Consider the following 23,464-nt stretch of genomic DNA (forward strand, 5'->3'; position numbering starts at 1 on the left):
TGTGGACAAGTTTGTCATCACAGCGCTGACTTGTTCGCTCATTTTCTGCGGCCACAACACATTCTCATTTTAATTATTTTTTCAGTCAACAAAACATTACACTTAGCCCTGAAAACAGGAACTTACCTCAACTACCTTTCGTTCCACCTCTGCACCATTTATGTAGTAAACATCAGTTATAACCCGCGTTACGACAGTGCGTACTTCTCGAATAGTTCGCATGTGGCGATGCTGCACTCGGCCTTTGGGCGGATGAAGAAGATTAAACTCCTCCTCTCCCTGTAATAAACATAACAAATTAAAAAACAAACCAAAACCAGACCACAATGAAAAGCCCGTAATTTCTGGGTAGAACTATCTCTGCAGTATAGTTTCTTCATACCATATTCAAGTACCAAGATACAGAACCTTTCGGCATCTTGTTACAAATTAGATGCAATAACACAAGAAACCCCAAACAAGGGAGAACTGAGCACATTATCCTGACTTGCTGATGGACAGAGGAAGGGAATCAAAACAACCCAAGGAGGAAGCAGAAAACCTGCTTAGCATGGCTTCTGATACTCTTCCATTCAGTGGTCTCTCAGACATACCACATTGATGTCGCACTGAGTACTTACGGCCCTGTTGATCTCCTGTTTCCCAGAGGATGCACTATTCTTAACTCAAGTTTAGAGATTTTTCTTTTATATAGTCTTTGTGTTCACAAGAAAATATACTCTGCAGTTCTAACTGCAAAGCAGGGTGCTTTTGGGAATGCAATACTTTCTGTAGTACTAATTCAAAGTTATTTATCTCGTTGGCACCTTTCTTTGGAGGAGCTCTCCCCTTGTGTATTTATCCACTGACACTGGATGGAGCGGGAGAGCAAGCTGTCCGAAGTTGGCTGGTGCAAAACAGAAAGCATCAAACCCTTCATTCAAAATTTCCTGCAACTCCCATCTCCATCCAACAAAAAGTGACCATTTTTTTACAGTGTTAACTACATCTGGACACAACACCCATCTCCCCAAAAAAACAACCAACCAACCAAAACTTGTCATATTTTTCCAGAAAATAAATATGGAGGCATTTACTTCCCAAACTTCCGCGGCTCACTGAATATTGCCAGCTTAACAGTTGTGTACAGCTGATGCAAGACAGCCTGCAACATTAACATTTTAAAGTGGTCTTTTGGATTTTTTCAAGAGAACCTACTCTCAGTGAATTTACTGGCTGAAGGGATACTTAACTGTTCTAAGCAGTAAGTTTAAATACAGGCAGCCTTCATCCCACCTGACTGTGCAGAGAGTCTGTATCCTCTCCAGAGGCATTGAGAATCTTTTCCCCACTCTCCTGAGTTTGGACATTTGCATCTTGCTGTCCAGGTCTTTGCCCAGACATACTGGTTCCCACTTCCACCTGCCTATAGATTTCTTCTGATGTCTGTGTTGCTGCTGTAACAGTTGTTGGGGTAACAAGACAGTCCGCTGTAGTCTGAATCCCTTTATTCCTGGTATTTCCCCATCTCTCTTGGCTTTCATCAATTTTAACAGCTTTACTTGGTTTCTTCTGCATCCTCCTCTCTTCTTTTGTCTCAGTGCTTACAATACCAGTCTCCACAGATTCTCCACCCTCTGCATCAGAAGGATGTTGATAGCAGTCCTGCTGCATCCTCTGAGAAATTTTTATCTGTCGAGCACTATCACCTCCTTTGTTTTGCTGGTACGGCCAACCACTTGAATTGTTTTGTAATTCAGCATCTTCTTGAGTGCCAGGAAAACTGAGCAGATTCCCCCTGCAAACCATTCACACACAGACCAAAATTATGATTAAAAAAAGACAACCAATATGATGTCACTCTAAAAACATTAAAAAATACTCCAAACACCACCAAAGCCCGCAGTGCCCTGGCAGTCACTCAACTGCTTCTTAAGGATGCACAGAACTCAGGGAGTCTCAAATTATAAAATAACCTTTCAGTACCTCTCAAGTGATTCGCATAGCAGCAAAAAGAATGGCTGACACCTGTAGAGAATTAGGTGCTTTCCCAAACACTAATAAAGCAATCTACACTCCACACTTCAGGCACCAACTATACAGCATGCTTCTGGGAGTCATGCCATCTTGAAGTTGCTACAGTCTGCTTCAGCACATCATTGGCTTGAAACTGGTAATTACACCTAGCAGGAAGAGGCAGGAGCATAAACAAAAATGCCATCTAATGTTTTCATTAGAATTTGTGTGCCCTATGTAGTGTTCTCAAGTACTATATGGAATGGTCTTCAGTATAACTGTTCAATGCTCTAGAAATAAAGGTTACTCCTTCCCTGTTGACCAAGATCTTAAAACAAAAAAAAAAAAAAAAAAGGAATAGCTGGAATGGAAAAAAAAGATAGAATTCTATCAAAAGATAGAATGGAAAACACTGAAGAAGCAGATTTCTACACCTGGTCCTCCAGCCAGCACCCTTATCACTGTAAGATATGCAGCAATAAAGTGCTTTTCAAAGCAACTGGAAACAGCAAAACTTGGTGGACTTTTAAGTGAGACAATAGCAGGAACAGTAACAAACACCACAGGTCAGGATATCTTGGAACAAGAGAAAGAAAAGGCTTTTAGACAGCTCTAAATACGATTTCAGTTCTCTCAAGCCCCTGACTTTCCTGAAGCATATTAGCCAGCTGTAATCACAACACTGCTGAGTCAAAAGGGCCTGACTGCTATTTGAGATACAAACACAGTACTTATTATACTCACCCTGGTGTTCCCAACTTTCTAAGTCACCCAAAGACAATGACTTAGTGCAATTTCTTTAATGTAGAAAATGCACTTGTGCATACAAATCCAGCCAGGACTGGCAGGCAAAGACTCTGAAGAGTTACCTAAATGGAGAAGTGGAAAAACCATGACTTCTGGCCTCATCCTCTCGACGAACTTCACAGACACGACTAAACACAGATGAGGTTTTCTGGGAGCTAGCAGTGCAGATTTAAAACAGACAGAAAAAAACAAACAAAAAAAAAAAAATATCAGGGAGTGAGAAAATCCCTTATGCAGCAAAATGAGAGTTCTCTAACCCCTAGGGAAAACAACCACTGGTAGTGAGCTCGTTGCCTTATAGAACCACAGAATGCACAAGATGGTAAGTCTCAAAAGGTCAAGCTGGAATTGTATAAGCACTTCTGTCACTTCTGCAGACACCTTAACAGCCAAGACCAGTGTTACCAATTCCAGAAAATGCAGTGTGTAAAACTGCAACGCCATCAGGAGTTTCACCATCTACTATCTTTGGTACCCACCAGGGGACATAGACCATTTATGACTTACTCTCAGGATTTTCACAACACTGCAGAAATATTGACAATGACAGTCATAAAGCAGATGGAGAGATCAAGTTCAACCTATACCTAATAAAGACAACCCATCCACAAACAGCAAGGAATGACAGCCACATCCTCAGCACTGAGGCATGACCAACGTCCAGCCTGCAACCTTGTGAGAAGAGATACTGAGTTTATTTCCAAGTTTTCTCACTGCTTCAAACCAATGTACAGGTCACTGTCTTCTGACTCTGATTCTAATTAGCACTTACACCCAAAAAGCTAAAATCAAGCAATATTAGGCATTAAATGTGAGATAAGATAGATATGTACAAATCAAAAGACCAAGGGAGTAACTTCTGTTTTGGGCAACATGTTAAACTGTGATTTTAGTTTATCAGTTATGTTTCTATCAGCTTCATAGCACAGAGAATTCTTTTTCAGAACTCTTCAGAGATCCTTTGCAGAAAATTGCAGGAAATAAAGCAGAAAACCACATATTTGAAATTTAAGAGGTGCATAGGGCACACTTGCATTCCAGACTGCCCAAGACCTGAATTTCTGCTTTGCCTACAATCAGGAGGCAAAATGCTGACATTAGTAGGAAGCACAAAGACTGTAGCGAAAGAGCAGGTGGAGCACTCACTTTGCCTATGTACTTCAAACCTACTGCAAGAGTTGAAGGGTTAACGGCACAGCTACTGCTCAAAGTATCCCTGCTTCTGTGCCTCTTGTTATTTTTTTTTCTCCCTGCTGCTGGCCACGAGTGGAAAAAGGACCTACCCAGACCTTCATATTAACTCTGCACAGCAACAAGCACAGTTACCTGGTAGCAGCCCCAGCAGCAGCAGAGGCTCCATTTTTCCCGTCACTGACTGCAGGCTCTGAAACAAGAAGGAAGGGAACGATGATTTTGGTGTCAGCTGAACAGACTCTCCTGCCCCTTTTCAGCCCTTCACACTCAGGCAAAGAGAGAGGTTGAGTAACACTGGACAAAGAGTGCCCAGGCCTCCCTGCCCAACTTCTCATCACCCGAGTTTCTACAAGTTTTAGACTATTAGACTGAATGTCACTGGCCTGATCAAAATGCTAACTTTGTTTGTCCAGATTGTACTTTTAGAATTTACTCCCTCCCAATATAATTGAACTCCAGTTCCTGCCCTGTGACATTGCCACTATACAATTTTTAGTCTGCTGAAAATACCTTTCCTCACAACAGAGGCCTCTCCTCTCACTCCATCTTTGCTTAGAGCATTGCAGAAACAGAGAAACAAATTTAAGTGACACTGCCCAAAAAGAAAAATGAAAAAAATTATAGACACTCAGACTGTTTGGGGGAATACCAAAAAGCAGTTCTGTGTTAAGGCTGAGATTAGTAGGACAGTATGTTTCAAGGTGTCATCCTCTTACTTTCCAAGCTGAATGGCAGGGACTCCTCACTCCCATCATTCACAGGCGTAACAAGGTTCATTCGCAGTGAGAGTTTTGCATCAGCCTCAGGAGCCACACAAGAATCTCCTTTGTCGCACATTTTTGACACATCTGTTGATACCACTGCACTTTCCACAGTGACATTGTTGGTCACCTCTGCTGTAACATCACTAGTTGCCATAGTGCTGTCTGGGCAACTATCATCCACTGCAAACAGGAAAACCAAAAAAAAGTAAACCAAAAAGCAGCTACTGTCATTTACATTGATGCTATTCAGTTCCCAGTTCTATTCTAAAGATACTTCACTGCATGTATCAGCAGTGGTGCAGTAGTGGGAATTTCCACCTAGAGTTCATAAGCGTGAAAGTTCTGTAACACAGGTGTCATCCTTAGCATCCTTACCCAAGCATAAATACACATTTCCTTTCATCCAGCAAATGCAGTGTGTTGTTTCATGCAGGGTGTTGTTTCATGAACCTAGCAGAGAAAGTCCTGCTGAAAGATGATGAATACTGGGAACAATACTTCAGCCTAAGCTTCCTCACTATTTAGAGGGGTCTTCTGCATTCTTTATTGGAGCTGTATGCGAACATGAAATGAGTGCAAGAAATACATGTCCTATACCACCCCATACTCAGGGAGCAAACACCTTTGCTAGAGGCCAAGAATATAACAAGGAAAGGGTGAAGAAGGGATGAGCCCTCCCCAGAAAAAGTATGTTTTTTGCCAAGATAGGTTTGAGTTATCCCATCAGATCCTGCATCAAGAATTAAAAGCTTCCAAACAGGCTTTCCCTGGAGAACAGAGCAGGACAGGTCAAACTCACCAATTGGTGTGCTGTGTCTTCTGGGTCCCATTTTAAGCTGGCCAATAAGCGGTGGCGTTATGCTGGTCAAGGGCTGAATGACATCACCCTCCTTTGGCAAAGTAAAATGAAACGGACTTCCTAAAAGACAGTGCATGCCAGGATTAGTAATTGCAGGGGCCTATTTTGGTTCAAATACCAAAAGCACAGGTTCGCTGTGCTGTGGAAATGGGGAAAAGCATAAGCTGGTGCTGCCCTGTACAAAGCTGCCCGCAACAGTTACTGGTTTTAGGACAGCTGCTCTAACTGATCTTCATGTTTTGTGGTGAAAACGTGGGCTGTAGTCAAGTTGGTGCAACTGTTCCCAGGTGCTAGATGAACATGCTCATGTATATCCTGACATAAACAGACTTTTGCAGAATGCAGCTTTGCTTCAGAAACGTTCAGGATGTTCCACAGAAAAGGGAGGTGAGGCCAGAAACGGAAATTAAGGTTAGGACAGGAGTGTACTGGCAGAGCTATGTATTGCCTGAATTAGTAATCTGAAACTTATAAAGAATGATGCTTTATTATCAAAAAGCCTTGGATAAAAGTCAGCAGATATACTTCAGCTTGCCACCTATGGGCCTAAATGTAGCAGTCAATAAAGGGTTAGAGGATGACAGCAGCAACTTGCCTAGAAAATAACCTTTAAGAGAAGTAACAGATACTGCAGCTCCATAACGAGCTGCCAGCTGCCACCAGAAGCACTGGCCCCATCCTCCTGTCCTCTCCAGTACTTCTGCTCTTGTGCAGTCTCCAACATAAAGGGTCTGCAGGGTCTATTGGGTGAAGTAGCCTATCCCATCAAGGAAACTATGCCTTTCCATCACGGAAAAATGCTCCCTCCTTCTGCTCACCATATGCCACTTATTTGCAAACCTTCAACATCATATATTGGTAATTTGCACGCTGCATTCCTTTCAAATTGCACGTAAGTACTTAACAAAACTAACAGAATAACCCTTCCCTCCCACACTGAGGTCAAAACAGGTCTTCATCAGCTTTCTCACTATCCTTCCTTTTCCCTAAAACTGTGCTTGTTCTTTGAATTTCATTCAAGATATTTTTCAAATAATCCAAGTCACAATCTGCAGAACTCCTGAATTTTAAGAAGTGTGTATTAAAAACAAACACAAAACACCCCCCCTCAAAAAAAAAAAAAACAACTACCCACAAAAAAAAAAAAAAGCCACAAAGCAAACCCCAAACTAAACAGTATTGGAAAATTGTTACTTAAGGACATGAGAACACAAATTCAAGTCCTTAAATTTAAGAGCTAACACTAGACATTCAGATAACAACTTTCAGTTATAGCCAGATGCAGTGCAACATTCTTCAGTCACACAAGACACTGACGTGATTTACACAACTACCTTGTGGCACATGAAGCCAGAAATACATGACAAAGACATATTCCCCTCACAAGAATAAAACAAACCACTGAAAAGCTCTCTATTGTCCATCTGAAAACTTTGAAAGCCATCAGCTGCCACAGGTTTTAAAAATGCGATTCAGCAATTGCAACATCCTTGAGATTGACCTAAGGACTTCAGTGTACTTTTGCAGCGGGCGAGTATTTCATAGTGTAATGGTACTCACGCTTTGTGGGTACACCACACACCTAAAGGCCGACTACCATTCTCACAAACATCTTATGAATGCCTATCACATCATGACCTATAGCAGATCTCTACTTACCTTAAAAGTGCTTTATTTTAAAACTGCAGCCTTCAGAAACTCCACTAAATTTGGCTGATTCAGCTACCACAATCCCTTCTAGCCTACACATCCCATTTGGCAGGCTAATAACAAATGATCAAAAGAATTTATTAAATGATCAGCCTACATTTTAAGAAGAGATAATCTAGTTGGGAAACCAACAGCTACTACTGGAGAAAGCAAACAAGCTTCACACTCAAAGAACCTGAAAAAATGTGTATGCCTTAAAGTTTAACTGCTTTCACATAGCTGCATCAACTGTTTTAACAATGAAAAAAGTGGATTCTCTCTACAAACTTTTCTTATGTCCTTAAGACCATCATCCCTTGTGATGATGTCTTTTATCTTCCAGCGTCAAAAGACGCTGTCTTTTCAGCCCCCTTTGTTTTCCTCAAGTTTGCTAATTCTAAGATATAAAATATTTAATTTGCTTGGGCGAAAATTTCACAGGGAGAGTTGGAATTTTCTAGCACAGTGCAGATGGCAACTATAAAAATATTAAAACTTTTTATTTAACCTTGTATGCTTAAACTCTATCAGAACTATGTTAACAGAACTGCTTATCTGTTTCTTCTTTATTTTATATTACCAGTAAAGTTAACTTTTTGAATAAGGTTTTATACATACAAAATTGTACACTCTACAAGAAAGATTTCACAGACAACCACAACTTCTATACGCTCCCGAGTCCTAGAAAAAGACTTCAGTAAGTTTGTTTTCCATATCCCCATGTTCTATCATGTTCTAGCCTTTTAGCATTTTTAATAGAGTAACTAAACAGTTAACCTCTTATTCAAGGTAACTTTAAAAACAAAAAGAACCTCTCCAGCCTGTGCAGGTCCCTCTGGATCCCACCCCTTCCCTCCAGCGTGTCACTGCACCACACAGCTTGGTGTCATCAGCAAACTTGCTGAGTGTGCTCGATCCCACCATCCATGTTGCTGACAAAGACGTTAAAGTGTGCAGTCCCCATGCCAACCCCTGAAGACCACTTGTCACTGCCCTCTGCTCAGACATTGAGCAGTTGATCCCTACTCTGACTACAACCATTCAGCCAATTCCTTATCCACTGAATGGTCAATTTATCAAATTCATGCCTCTCCAGTTTAGAGACAGGGATGCCATGCAGGGAGGTGTTAAACGCTTTGCACAAGTCCAGGTAGATGATGCAGTCACTATTCCCCTATTCCCCTATCCACCCATGCTGTGACTCCACTATAGAAGGCCACCAAATTTACCAGGCACTATTTGCCCTTCATGAAGCCATGCTGGCTGTTCCCAATCACCCCCATATTGTCCATGTGCCTTAGCAAACAAAAAAAAAAAACAACAACAAACCAGTGACATCACTTCAGCATGTTCGGAAACCGTAATTTTCTTGATGATGAAAGAGAGACTCCTTCAGAAGTATCTGAACACTGCATTTTTGCCCTTATATCTCATCCATTTGCCATTGGGGGAACTTGAATACCAAGCTAGACTGATGCAGTACAACTGTTCTTCTGCCTGTTGTATTATCTCAGTTCAGAGAGATCGTGATTTTCAGTTATCATGAAGACACAATGACCTATTGCAAACCACTGAACAGGGAAGACTGAAGAAAACCCATCCTGACAGCAAAAAAAAACCCCACGGAAAATGGCAACAGACTAATCTAACATTAATAAAGAAGCTCGTCTTCTTGGTCCACAGAGTACATCAAAGCCTGGTGATTCAGATTTTGTGTACCATCTCCAAAATCTGTCACTGAATCTTCCCTACTCCCCCCAGTTTGAAAAATATAGCATGATTCGATTGTACAACTTACAAACAATATTCAAGGCTTTCCCCAAGTATCGTTATTTCCCTAATGATCAGACACATCTAAATACCACAAGAACTTAAATCTGAAATTGATGATGCAACTGTCTTGATTTACAAAACAAACTACCAAATTGCCTCCAGTGTGTTACTTGCTTAGCACAGACTACTGTTAGAGAATGCACTAAATTTAAATCATTGCATTTCTGGCCAGCTGAAACACTCTGCTTTCACACTCAACAACAAAGCAGTTTGTCATAACATTCTGAAAGAGATGGTCACTAGTTACGGTATGTCAAAGAACGCAAAACTAAAACAGCTCCCAAACATCTGACTGGTCCTATCACATTCCAAAGAATGGGTGCAAAAGTTACACCAATTAAATTGCTGTGATAGCTGCTATTAATATACTCAACAATACTGACTAATTCACATGACTACTATTGAGAAAATGGAGATTTTAAATCTAAACAAAGTATCAAAACTTTTACATGAATAACCATATACTTGACTCAAAATAAAGGAACTACAGCAGAAGTTGTTCTCAGATGTTAATGATATTAAATAGCTCTGGCCACAAGGATCCATACTCCATGTAAATAATCTGAGCTTTATTTTGTTTTGAAGTATGTCAACAGATACTTATAGCAAAATCTGCCTTGAAATCTGCTTTTGCTGGAAGCTCTCCAAAACTGATGACCTGCATAAGCATTCAAATCTATTTTCCACATTTTGCTGTAATCTAACTCTTATAGCTATCAATATTTACCTGTCATTGTTATCTTACAGTGTAATACCTCCATCCTATTTTTAGTGTCTAGACTTTCTTCAAAGCAGCCAGTTCCATGCTATTAAATGGCTATCTTTCTCAAAGAAAGACTTGTCTCCAAATTTGGTATTAGAAACACATTTAAGTATTACACTCAATCCCTTTTCATCCAAGTCTCCATCTAGCACTTCAAAGACATCTCACCTACTGCTGTTCAGACATAAAGAAGAAAGCTCTTCATCTTGCTCCTTTTTGAAATCTGCCATTCTGACCTTTCCAAACAGGATCACATGTTCCAGAAGTCAGCACGGTTCAAGGTCACAAGAACTGAAGAAAAGCGGAGGGAACCATATAAGAATGAGCTCAAAAGGCTTTCAGGAAGAAACAGCCAAAGCTGCTGTGAGTGGCAGAAAGGATCAGTTCATAACTGGAAAAATTAAACACGTAGTTCAGAAAACTGTAATAAAAAATACTGGACTCATGAGACTGATGAGAGAAGTTTTGAAGAAGTTTTGAAGACATGTACAGCTCTCAAAAAAACTCCAAACATAAATTGGCAGAGAAAATAAGAGAGGTGTCCCTCACTGATAAAGAACAGAAAATTATTCAGACCAATTATCAGCTGAGTACATAAAGAGAAAAAGATGACTGAGTATCAGGAAGTGTTTTTTTAAGCAGTACACCTTACACTGAAGTCTCAAAAGGAAAAAATAGAAAACATTACCATTTGAACAAAGCTCTGCAGAACACACTATAGAGCTATGAACAATACCATGACCTTTCAGTGGTAAGAGAAATTCTATTTAGCCCACAGCTTTACAGGTCCCACAAATTAGAATCACAAAGTGGTCAATCTGAATCTATCAGATGGTTCACAAACATATTACCTGCTAGATGTCTCATTTCACTCAAATATCACTATGCAATTCTACTGATCTTCCACTACGCTCTAACTGAAGGACTCAGATAATTCACAGAGCATAAACTACCTAGCGAATCAGTGGAAAGCGTTAAATAAACCTCTAATAACATACCAGTCTGTTCAGAGATGTAAAGACAACCATCACCTATTGATAACTAATGTTTTCAGACCCTTGACATTCATAATCACCGTCATCGTAAGAGGGGAAAAAACGCTTTCACTCTCTGAATCCTGCCATTTAACAAAAGATTACTTGCATATCAAAAGTGCATACAACTCAAGACAAAGCTCTAGTAAAACTCTGTTTTCTATTACTTTCTCATTTGAGCAGTACAGAACACTATGTTTTAAAATAAAGCCAACTAAGAGGTAAAAGCTCCAGAAAACTCAGATACAGCATCCCTTGTTTCTTGTAAAATGACACAACAGCATGTTGAAGGGATTTCAACACATCATGACAATACCTGCTGAGCCACAGGTATTTCACTCACAGCTTACGTGTGAGTGAAAGCCATTCTATTTTAGAGTAATATCAAGATAAGTATTAGTTTCTGGCTTGAAGCTGCTCTATACACCCCAAAAAAGAAAATTCACCTCTGAAGAAAAAAAAAAAACAACCAACAAAACTAAAACCACGACAGACACCTACAAGAGGGCAAGAACAAAGGACCACATGGCCCTTTCCCTTCAAGGGCTGGAGGACGCTGCTGCTGCTGCTGGGGGGAGGCAATAAAAGTTAGAAAAATCTCAGAGCATTATCAAGGTCACAACATTGTGAGCTTTCAAAGTTGCTCTGCATTTCTGCCACAAACCAGTGAGGCATTGTTAGAACAAGAATTACTGTCCAATTCCTGCCTTCAGGAGTGTGAAAGAGGTGAAAAAGGTAAAGGCATGTAATGCACGTAACACAGTAACTTACAGTGCTGATCTTAAGAGAGGCTGTTGAACACGCATCCAAGATCAGTGCTCCCTGAAAACATGAGGATTGTACACAGTTGTCCTTGATGTTATTCAAAATATAAACCTGTGAACTACTAACCTAAATTCACTTACCACTGGAAGGACTGTGGGATTTAGCAGCTGCCTTCTCTTGTGGCTGCACCTGCTCTTCTTGCTCCAGATTCCTTCTCGTAAGTGCGTCCTCTGCATTCTCTGGCACCTGATTCTCCTGCTGAGTCACTAGCAGGTCATCCCCTCTCTCCTGAAGTAGTGGCTGACTCCCCGTCATTTGTCCTGATTCTGAACCACCTGGATGTTTCTTGGCACACACCACCATTTCTGAAGGAACATCGTGCTTTAACTTAGGAAACAAATTGTTGTGCTGTTCCAGTAACTCCCCTACAGAAGGCTTAGATAAAACTTTATTGAACTTTGGCATGTTTTCTGAAGCAGTCTTGAAGGACAATATATCCATGCTCTTTGCCTCTCCAGTGCCGAAAGTACAACCTTTTGAAGTTTCTTTTTCCCAGCTTTTTGGTCCAATCTTTTCTAATTCTTGGGCCTCAGCAGGCAAATTTTTGTTATTTTTACAGGAACTATCAGCAAATTCCACTTTCATATCTTCATGACACTGTACTTCCCTGTCAAGTATACACCTCTGAGAAAGCAGTATATTAACAAAGGACCCATCTTCATTTATTTGCTTCTCTTTTTCCTGCAGTTCTTCTTCTTGTTCTTCACACTGAGTCTCAGGAACTGCCTCATGTTCAGAAGTCTCCTGCAGTGGATAATCCTCAGACTGGGCTTCTCTACCCTGACTGTATGACAAAATCTTAGGCAGACCAGCCTGATCTGCAGCAGCCTGACTTCCAGAAACACACTCACTCTTCTGATGAGCTGTAGGAGCTAATGACCCATATCCTGCTACATCTGCACTAGCTAACTGCATTACAGGCTTTCTCGAGGTCTGTAAATCCTCCTCTTTCGCCTTTTCACAATTTTCAGAGAGGACTTGATCACCTGCATCCAGCCTCAGTTTTGTATCATCATTCTCCAAAGAAGAGAGTCTCAAGTCTGAGGCCCTGCATTCAGGAATCATCTCTACCTGTGTGGTTTTGCTGTCTTGGCTGGTGTTCAGAGAACCTGAACTGACATCTGTATCTGTGGGCTGGCTACATTCACTTGCAGAAAGCATCAGCTTACAGGACTCAGAAGGCTGAGATGCAGTGCCACTTGCAGACATCTTTGACAAAGCATCTGTGGGTCGAGAGAGATCTTCTGGTAAACATAAAAGGGTTAAAGCAGCAGCTTTTTCTTCATGCTTCTTCTCTGGGCTCTGAGTTGGAACAAAGATATCCTAAAATGAAAAATGTGGGACATGGAGCACCAGGGCATCCCAAGTAGGAGTGTCTGTTATTCCTAGAACATTATACTGGATTATGGAGCAAAGCAAGCTCAGCACAAAATGACAGCTTCAAACAAACCAACCAACCCCACAACAATAACAACATAAAACACCACAAAACTCCTCTCTCTCTCTCTCCCCTCCCCTTTATAGGGGACATAATTGCCCCATTCTTACTGAGAAAAATTATCACCACCCATTACTTTTTAGTACCTCTGTAGCAAAGTCAGACACAATCCTTGGTACACCTCTCACTACCAAATCACAAAGTACAGGTTAAGTATGGCAAATTAGTAGCTATATTTAGTCAACCAACCAACCAAGGGCTCTGGAAAGATTTTCTGGACGAATACTAGCAGGAAAGCCACTTTCAACCAAGAAGTCCTGCTTCAACTACGGAGGTCTCCAGTACAACCTTTTATTTCTGCCTTAAGTTGATAAAATTCGTAGTATGAAGCTATAAAGCCACCATCTGTTAAATCCATTTGAACACTAATAACTTCCAGAATTAAAAAGAAAAAACAACACAAAAACCCACAAAGGAAAAAACAGATAATAAGAATAAGCAACTTGAACAGCGCAGTACATGAATTATAGCCTTGTAAGAGAATACAAATGCTTTATTACAAAGCTGCTTCACTTTCTCCATGACAAATGATGCTAAGGCCTATCCTAGCAAAAGTCTAATTTAAGATGCAGTTTCAGATGAAGGATGCCCAGTTCAGCATCAGAAAGCTGCAGCCTTTTCAAAGAGAGGAGAAACAAAAAAAAAAAAAGCACAAAAAAGGTTTCTAGCATAGACTGAAAGACAATAAATTCTACATTCAGTAACTCATTGTGCCCTCTTAACCTCTTGCCCATTTTCTCTGCAGGATAAACTGACACACATTATGTGATTAACACATAACTGTGACTGGTGAGAACAGGGAAGGTCCTGAGAATCAGCTTAGTACGGAAGCTCAACACAGAAGCACAGAGGCCAACCCAAACACACATCTGCAACAGCCACATAATAACCTCAGAAAAGATATCTACATGAACCCTTACATGAGAGAACTGTGGTTGTGATGGTATGGGTAAAGATCCTGGAAAAAAGGCTGGGGCACTCTGGGACACTGGAGTTGAAGCCTGTGGCAAGACAGGAGGTCCTGGTGGTATATATGGAATGGCCATCTCCGTTAGATTATCTCCTCTCTTCTTCTGCGTCACCTCCCTTCCTTCTGCAGGGCTAGATATATCCATCTGTTCATCTGATTTGAAAGAGCAGAAAGTACATTACTAACAAATTCCTGCATTATACCTAAAGTTTCTAGCATTCTATTAACAGATTTGTCTTCAGTGGCATATGCCACTTTCTCATATTTTAATGAGTGAATTTAAAATCTTCTCTCCAGGTGAATTCTTTGGGAGTGGGGGGACTTAAAAAAAAATAAAATAAAAAAAAAAGACAAACAAAACAAAATCAAAAAACACATCCATGTCCTTAAACCTAATGTGGGGAGAAAGTGTTCGGTTAAGAATTCATGTAACTATTTTGCTACTTGTCTAAAACTTCTATGATTAGAAAAAGGTATCTGAATTTTATAAGAAGCATTTTTCTGAGGTTTAGGGCTCCCCCCCCCCCATCTTTTGCTATTTTAATAAAAACAGCACCAAATTCAGAGCCTGGCTAACAAAACATCTATTCTAAAAGCATTTGACATTCTGTGACAGGAATCTCACAGAAAGGAATGGTGATTTTGTATCATACTAAAAGTCTGTGTTGATGGGTACCTTGTCCCTGATGGCAACCAGGTATTAGAGAAAATGTTTAAGAACCAAGGTATCCTATAGAACACCCCCTCTTCCGGCATGGCATTCTAGAATGCATACATATAACATATGAAAATTTTCAAAAATATTGTGCAGGTCATCCAAGTTAAGGTAAAATAACTTATGATGCAGTCCTCCTCTATCTTCTCTATTGCCCTAACAGTATATATTTAATACAGATATCTGCCTATAGCAAGAATGGCTTGTCCCTAAGAAAGAACAATTGCAAGGAGCAATATGCATCCCATACAAAGTATTTCCCATCTTTCAAGTGAAGGGGAGCTGGCCAACAGTACTAACTTTATTACAATTGCTCTGGAATAAATAGCAACAGCATGTTAGCATCTGAGTCACAAATACAGATCTCCATCACCTCTTTCAGTTTTCTCAAGCCTGCTTTACTCCTTAAACACAATTCTAGCAGGTTTTGAAAAGGCTGCATGTTCAAACTAAACCACAGAGCACAAAATACAACCACAGACTAGTATGCAGAAAATTTTACCTTTTGCTTGCTCCTCTTCAGTAGGACTGCTGGGGACAAGAGCACTGGATCCAAAGGCAACAGGAGGAGGAATAACTAGACCTGAAAAGCCACTGCAGACCAAGAAAAGGGAACATGGAAAAGACCAGCATACATCACTAGAAAATGCATTAACTTTCCCCCAAATGTAGCTCCAGCTTGCCACAATAGCAGGTCAAAGGAGATGATCCTGCCCCTCTACTCTGCTCTCCTGACACCTCACTTGCAGTATTGTGTACAGCTCTGGTGTCCTCAACATAAAAAGGACATGCAACTGTTGGAACAAGTCCAGAGGAGGGCCATGAGGATTATCAGGGGACTGGAGCACCTCCCGTATGAAGACGGGCTGAGGAAGTTGGGGCTGTTCGGCCTGGAGAAGACAAGGCTGCGTGGAGACCTCATAGCAGCTTTCCAGTATCTGAAGGCGGTCTATAAAGATGCTGGGGATGGACTGTTCATTAGGGACTGTAGTGATAGGACAAGGGGTAACGGGTGAAACAGGAGAAGTTTAGACTGGATATAAGGAGGAAATTCTTTCCTGTTAGGGTGCTGAGGCACTGGAATGGGTTGCCCAAGGACGCTGTAAATGCTCCAACCCTGGCGGTGTTCAAGGTCAGGTTAGACAGAGCCTTGGGTGACATGGTTTAGTGTGAGGTGTCCCTGCCCACAGCAGGGGGGTTGGAACTAGATGATCTTAAGGTCCTTTCCAACCCTAACTGTTCTATGATTCTAAGAATAGCAGTCTTCTCATAAAAGGATGTGTTTACTAGCAGGGGATTTAAGAAATGGCATTGACCACATCATTATTTCATTTCATCGCAAAATAAAGCAGACTTCTCTCATTAGCGCAAAATTAAAGCACTAATTGCTTAAAATCAAGAAGAAGTCCTTAAATGGTGGAAATGTACTACTAAAATTAAGCTATTGCAGTAGCTTAGGGATATTCTGCTTACGTGAAATGACCTTCCTGTACAAGGGAACCCTGTCCAGACAGCTGCAGAAGTTGCAGACTGTGGGCGGGAGTGCATGCCAGGGAACTTCCTTCTTCCACCCTGGTTATCGGGCAGCCACTCCCTACAGCAGTTGTGAACAAAAGGAATCAAGGTTAGAAATCTGTCAATAACCAAGTCAATCAGAAAACTCTCGAGAACTATATTCACACTACTGCAAGGTTACTTCTCAGGTGGGCAAGGACAAGCTGATTTTCACACAGAGCTGGAGAAAGACTGCACATGATAGCTCAGTATGTGAAATGTGAACATAGTACAGTTAAGATGAAAAAGTTTGTACTCATAGAATAGATTTTTATCAGATGGGACAGTACAAGTCTTCCTACTTGAGAATCTTAAAATAAAACTCCCCAGTGGTTCCAATATCAGCACATTTGATCCAGCAGTAGAATACAAATACAGGCAAGGTTCCTACAAGAAAAGACACCTTGCACTGACCACTGACTCAGTGTGAGCAGGACGTTACTGGGCCTTCTGGACACAGGTTTCATGCACAAGATCATACTGGTAGACACAGTTGGGACAAATTAAAAGCAAACAAAAAGCATGAAGTGAGACTTCATTTAGCTCATGCTTTATAAACTGTGACAAAGCTGCCCTTCAAAACTTCATTTTCTAGGCCTTTCACTATTGTTAAGAACCTTCATTAACTTTCAGATACTGAGACACAGACATTCTCCTAGCAAGACACAGAGTGACGACAGATCCTCTTACGCTATTCCATGTAATCTTTTCTCTTACAGGAACATTAAGAGAAGGAACAGTAACCTAGATGACAAATAAGGCTGACTAAAATTACAGTACAAAGATTCTGATTGCAGGATCCTGTCCTGTCCCAAAGAGGAAAGCCAGTTCAGGGAAGTACAGTGGAATGCTTTGCCAAAGTTATCCAGCATAAGAAAGTCTACAGTTTTTTCCTGAACTACTTACTACACTTAACATGGTGTCACTACAAAGGGCGAGCATTATTATTGCCAGTTTCAGAATAGGGTAAAATGGGTATTTTTTTTTTTTTTGTTCTTCAGGGGGCACAGAAAGAAAGAAAATTAATGTATTAAACAAGCCAGTGTAACTGTTCTAACAAAAAATGACATTTAGACATTGCCCCATAGCACAGTGAAAGAGACTGTGGCATTTCATTTCCAAAGCAGTCTCAATTTTAGCAGAAATTATGTGAAAAATACTCACAGCACTCTGCACCCTAAAACATTGCATGCCTAAAAAGATCAAGTAGGGATGACGATTATAATGATCTCCGGGATGGACGTTTTGGCTCTGCTTGTCTATTGTTACCTGTTGCATTATTCTCAGGAAACATCTCTTCCTGACTTGACAAGATATTCAACTCCTGGTGACCAGAATCAAGGGATTTCTCAGTTTTAGTGGGGAGTTGTTTCCTGGTACGTTGTTCTGCTTCCTGCAGAGCTCTGGAAATGCAAGACACAGTCACTGACCTGAGAAATTCAACGTATGAATTAATACTGCAACACTGTAAGGAACATCTATCTGCACAGATAAAAGGTATTCACTCGTGTATGCTACAGAATCAAAAAAACAAACCCAAAAAAGATAAACAGGAAAACCGATCTCTTTCTCCTGACAAAATAACGTTAGATTTTCAGAACTGTTGTTTTTTGTTTTCTACCAACCTAAGTGATACTTAAATGGAACACAAGATTGTTCTGCTGACTTGCATTCAGTGTGCGTTCTAGGAATTTTGTTTCACCTCCTTTTTAATATTTTGTGATGGAATATGATAATACAAGATGAGCTAAATACTACTCTATCTAGCATAAAAGATCTATAGAGAGTATTCAACAAACTAAAATGTCACATTTAAAAATAATTAAAACTATAAAGCTTACAATAGTAAATACTCAAAAGCATACAGGTATAGCCACCACTTAGCTTCTAAATTTCCCCTGTGAGGCCAAAGCCCATGCTGCAGTGATTAAGTTACCACTTAATGGCCCGGAAGAAATAACTTCTGTGACTTAAACTGAATTATTATTTTTTATATAGTCCACTCATTTAACTTTAAGAAAATTATTAGTATATTTTATTATCCACTGCACTCTCCCTTAAAAATAAACCTATTGGTATCTTTGTGTGTCTCATCAGTACTTCATCTTTCCCTTCACTTTTCTCTTTTGCCTTGGAGCCTGAACCCTCTATATCTACAAACCTAGAGAGGAAAAGGAAAAAAAAAAGAACACAAATCAATTTCCAGAATGTCAGCAAGAGACCTACAAAGAACATGTGCTGTTCTACCTTTCAGACTTCTCTGGCTGGCCTTCCAAAGCAGTACATACTTCTGTGCTGGAGAGAATTTCCGTGCTGTCCCTAGGCAGTTCTAGCAACAGCAATTAAAAACAAATTGTTACTTGGGTCACCTGGTTAATATACAAAGGGAAGTAAGTGCAGTTCTGTAAATTATACAAATATCAAGTCAAGCTTTACCGGGAAAAAAAAAATAATCTTTGAACTATCAATGACACCAACAAAAATGACAGGATGAGGTTTTTAGCAGGGAGGGAATTCAGTATCAGATTATTTGAACATTCTGGAAACAAATTAGGAAAGAAAAGTGCAAAAATCAATGACAACACCTGGACAGCTAAATGAAAACAAATTAACTACTCCAAAGGAAAGAGAAGGCAAAATTCTTTTCTACTGTCAATGAAAACTACCAATACTGTTTTTCCTGTCAAAGAAACATAACATCTATAATGTACAGAAACAAGAAAGAATGGACAGAGCAACAAAAAGACATCTAAGATCATCTTCACATACCATCCGTAGCATCATTCTTTGCAAGTCCATCAGCTCCAAGGTGAAACTGATGCCTAGCATCTCCTTCACTGGGCATGAAGTCACTCTCAAAGTCCTGGCTCTGCGAGAGCTCTAAAGCTCCAAACTGCAGCTGTGAGATGCCTGTGTCTAACACCAAACATTCATAACTAATATATACACAAAACCAAAAAATAGAGCCATCTATCACTTTTAAAAGGCAAAAGATACTTTTCTTGTTAGAAAGTGTATTTAGGCTATTGCTGAAACTATGAATAAAGACTCTGATCTCAGCTGTACTAATTAAAAATACAGTAACAGAACAGGGACAGTGACCATTAACACAGAAACCACAGTTACTCAGCACAGTCTTACATAATGCCGCGAGGTACTGCAGCACATTTGGATTTCCTGATGGGAAAACAATCCTGGTAATACACAGCCTGTGCCTCAAAGCCCTTTGATGACAGCAACCATTATGCCGGTTCTTTAGTCTGCCATGAAAAAGACCGCATCTCCTAACAGGCACAATGCACCCATGCCTCTTCTACGCCATTCCCAGTATCCAAGATCCTTCTTAATAATGATATGAAATCACTGGGTTTGGTTGTTTGTTTTTTTTTTAAACACCAAAGCAAACAGATCAGCTTCCAGAAAACACGCCAATTTTCTGACCTATTGTTACAAGTGTAAGTCCAGTCAGACTGGTGAAGCAGCTGAACTTAAAAACACAGGCGGCTGATGAGATTCACAGCCCCAAGAAGTTACCTTCTATACACGACGAAGTAGTACAATCCTCACCATCACCTCCACCGCCTCCAGCCTTTCCATCGGCACTGCAACAGACACACTCATTCGCATCGCTCCGGTGGGGGCCGCAGGCCACCTTCCTACAGCCGCCCTCTGTCCCGCGGGGTCACTCCGCAGCTCCGCACCGGGCGCTCCCCAGCGCAGCCGTAGCCAGCGCCTAGCCCATGTTTAAGTCCGCCCGCGGCGACCGGCAGCAGTTTTACAGGGAGAGAGACCCCGGAGGCGGCGGCCTCGCCCCGGGATGGCGGCCCCCGAACTCGCGCCCTCCGCACCTGCGCTCCCCGCCGGGCGGCGGCACCTCCTCAGCGACGCGGCCTCGCGGTCCGGCGGCGCTCGGGCGCGCAGCGCTCTCCATGGGCTCTGCAAGCAGAGCGCCGTTAGCACGACTGCAGCCCCGAGGCGCGCCGCAGCCCCGAGCACGGCTCTTACCTGCGGGCCGCTCCCGGTCCGCCCCTCCAGCCGCAGGTGCCCGGCTGCCGGCACGACTGCGGACGATCTCCTGCAAAGCAGGCGCACGGATCACGTCTGAGCCACACCAGGCCGGGCCGGGCCAGGCCGCGCCGCCCCGTCCCCCTTCAAAACGCTCACCAGCACGGGGCTCGGGCTCCGCCGGGCCGGCAGCCGCCGAGCAAGCACACCGAGACAGGCCTGCTCCGCGTCCTTGGCGCCCTCAGGCTGCGAATCCTCCACGATCAGGTGGGGCGTGTCCTGCTGCGAGAAGCCGGGGTCCAGCTGGCTGCCGCCACCCTCCATACAAGGCGCCGCGAAATGCGGAACGCCCGCCAGAGCCTAGCCGCTGCCCTACGCCGCCCGCCCGCCTCCCAGCCCGGCCGTGCCGCCACACCGCGCCACGCTTCCCGCGGACGCCATCTTGGATGGCGCCGATTGGCGGTGCGCGATCCCCCCGCCCGCGCCGCCAGCGCCGTTACCAAGGAGACGCCGTCCCGGGCACCGCCAGGCGGGTCTGGGGCCGAAGGAGGCCGCGGCCTGGCCCCGCAAACGGCTTTTGCAAGTTCTCGCGTGTTTGGGTTTTTGTTGTCGGGGTTTTTTCACTTCTGCACCTCTCTGTATTTTATACATGAGAATTCTGCAGACTTTATTTAAAAACCTGCTGGAGAGCCAAAACCACTGAAAACTGAAAAAAAAAAAAACCTGATATCTGGCCTGGAAGAAACTGTTACTATGCAAAGTTACAGACACAAGGCTGTATGTTCTGAAACAGTAAACAGGACTTGCTACGTGAAAGGCCCGTTTTGCACATGTATGTTAAGAACATGGAACAGTCTCTAAGTAGTTCCAATTCGCACACAGGAAGGATGCTTTAGTGGTTGGTCGTTCAGCTCCCAGAGGATGCTCCTTTAGGACACGCTAAGCTGTTGCTGGAAAGTTCTCCTGGTACGCTAGTTTAAAAAATGCATGCAACTTCAGTTACTGCCTGAAATTTGCCCCAGTGCCAAATAACACCACAAGGCATGTGATTACTAAATCCTGCTCTTGGAAGATGAAGTTGCTCATAGGCTTTTGCTAGCCCTCAGGAGAAGACAGATTTCATGTTCACAAAATATTTTATTTCAGGGAACTGAAAGGAGATGGGATCATGATGGCACATTTGGCAGTCTACAATCCTCAAGTGTCACAGAAGCTTTAGGACAGGCTTTTGCACTTTGTTCAATTCCCTTCAAGCAGAATTCTGCTTCCATCAGAATGAAAGCATTTCAAATGGTCTTCCTTTATGTTCTCTCTCAAAATGAAATAAAATGTAATTGTTTGTTTTGGCAAAATAGAAAGTAAAGCTGTCTTCTAAGTACAAGTATAGCATGACCCCTCATTTTTTTTTAAGCAAGTTTACAGTACTCCACGACTGATCCTTGCTGGACTTACTAGCAGGTTTCCAAGCCTGCTACTGTCTTCCCCTTCAATGTCTACGAATAAGTGCCTTATTGAAAGAACATGAAAACTATATGCTTCCTCACATCATCTTTTACACTCCTATCCTGCCGGCACCTTGTCTTCATTAGCTTCTAGCAAACACATGTTCTTCAATAGTGCATTAGAAAGGCCTGCATAAGCCAAGTCCTCCTTCAAACTCCAGATTTTTGTATGAAGGTGTTTCTATAATAGATTCAGTTAACTACCGACCAGGGGAAAAAAGACAAAATTATTGTGTTTACAACAACATGAGAAGTACATGCAAGTGGACAGACATTTGCCATACATTAGGTATCTTTGGGGAGAAAATAAGAGAGCAGAAAAAACAAAGAATGGATTTTGAGGAGAAGATGTCAATAAACAGATAACTGTCAAATAGGATCTTGCAGGACAAAAGTTATGAAGAGAGCAGTTTCTTTTCTAAAGGCACAAGTGCAAGCTATCTTAACGCAAAGAAAATATAAGAAATTTTAACAGGAGAAGATGATTTGACTCTAGTATAACAAGAAAACAGAGGAAAGGAAACAAGAAATCCAAACTGTATCAGCTTTCTCAAAGTATCAGTATAAAAGAATGGTAGGACATACAAGGACAAAAATTAAAAAGGCCAGAGATATAAAGAGCAACGAGAAAATGATTTACAGGCATACTAGTAGGAAAGCAACAACTCTTAAGAATTGTTGGTCTGCTGACCTGAAGGAACATTACGGCGTGGGTAATATCAAGAAGGAAAAAGCCTTTACTGTTTTTCTCTGAAAAGTTTAACAGAAAATGGGAACTAGCTCAGCTAAACAAAGGGCAAGATTTCAGTCTTGAAAAAGGGCTGAAACAAGTTAAGGAGTGCTCACCTAAGCCCGATGTTTTAAAAACTGTCAAGTCTAGACTTCTTCCAAACAAATGTTCCTGGAAGTGTGAACAGTTACCTTTCAAAATTCATGGAGGATAATTAGGTATCTGAAGACTAGAAGTGGCAAATGTGCTAGCCACTCTTTCACAAAATTCCCATCAAATCCTCAAAAACTTTGACAACAAATAATCAAACAAATTACCAGTTTGTGTCTAGAAGGTAATGGAGAGGCAATAGCACCAAACACAGATCTCTAAAGACAAGGCACATAGCATTGATCCGATTTCTTCTCCTGTCACAGCAACAGGCTTTATGGACAGAAGTGGCAGAATAGCAATTTCATTATAGTAAGACTTTTACTAGTATCTGTTTGAGGTTCTCATAAGCAAACAAGGGAAGCACAGCTATGATGAAATTTTGGTAAGATAAGTAGTAAAACTGTTGAATATCCATTCCCAGAAAGTAATAATCAGTTCTATATCTAAACAAGCATAGAACTGTTTGAGTGAGGGTCCAAACATCAATGGGCTATTCCTATTCTGTTCACCTTTTTTTCTCATCACCTTGGTCACAAAACAAGGAGTAAACCCACCAGCAATCTGAAACTGGTAG

At 41.6% G+C, this 23,464-nt stretch overlaps 1 protein-coding gene across 7 annotated transcripts in view; it reads right to left on the bottom strand.

Annotated features, from left to right (window-relative positions):
- TP53BP1 (tumor protein p53 binding protein 1) overlaps positions 1-23,099 on the bottom strand; it is a 31,410-nt gene extending 8,311 nt beyond the window's left edge. For 2 of the 7 annotated variants that reach the window (XM_061446430.1, XM_061446427.1), the window contains exons 1-17: positions 20,665-20,927; positions 20,506-20,575; positions 20,349-20,436; positions 20,035-20,102; positions 19,270-19,416; positions 18,748-18,829; positions 17,770-17,903; positions 16,420-16,540; positions 15,449-15,540; positions 14,182-14,384; positions 11,844-13,086; positions 5,560-5,679; positions 4,713-4,940; positions 4,129-4,186; positions 2,865-2,957; positions 1,276-1,777; positions 127-279 (exon numbers count right to left, since the gene is read on the bottom strand). In XM_061446430.1, the coding sequence (XP_061302414.1) occupies positions 127-279; positions 1,276-1,777; positions 2,865-2,957; positions 4,129-4,186; positions 4,713-4,940; positions 5,560-5,679; positions 11,844-13,086; positions 14,182-14,384; positions 15,449-15,540; positions 16,420-16,540; positions 17,770-17,903; positions 18,748-18,829; positions 19,270-19,416; positions 20,035-20,102; positions 20,349-20,436; positions 20,506-20,575; positions 20,665-20,829 (3,567 nt within the window). In that variant the 5' untranslated portion in view covers positions 20,830-20,927. Of the gene's footprint in view, positions 1-126; positions 280-1,275; positions 1,778-2,864; positions 2,958-4,128; positions 4,187-4,712; positions 4,941-5,559; positions 5,680-11,843; positions 13,087-14,181; positions 14,385-15,448; positions 15,541-16,419; positions 16,541-17,769; positions 17,931-18,747; positions 18,830-19,269; positions 19,417-20,034; positions 20,103-20,348; positions 20,576-20,664; positions 20,932-23,054 lie in introns of those variants that run through there. The other 5 variants (XR_009742089.1, XM_061446426.1, XM_061446428.1 and 2 more) reach the window with 5 other exon arrangements.
- Between the last annotated feature and the right edge of the window lie 365 nt (positions 23,100-23,464).

This window comes from Pezoporus flaviventris, unplaced genomic scaffold, assembly GCF_033815535.1.
Source record: "Pezoporus flaviventris isolate CSIRO_AGI_PZ_B2104156 unplaced genomic scaffold, CSIRO_AGI_Pfla_v1 ptg000006l, whole genome shotgun sequence".
NCBI classification, from domain to species: domain Eukaryota; kingdom Metazoa; phylum Chordata; class Aves; order Psittaciformes; family Psittacidae; genus Pezoporus; species Pezoporus flaviventris.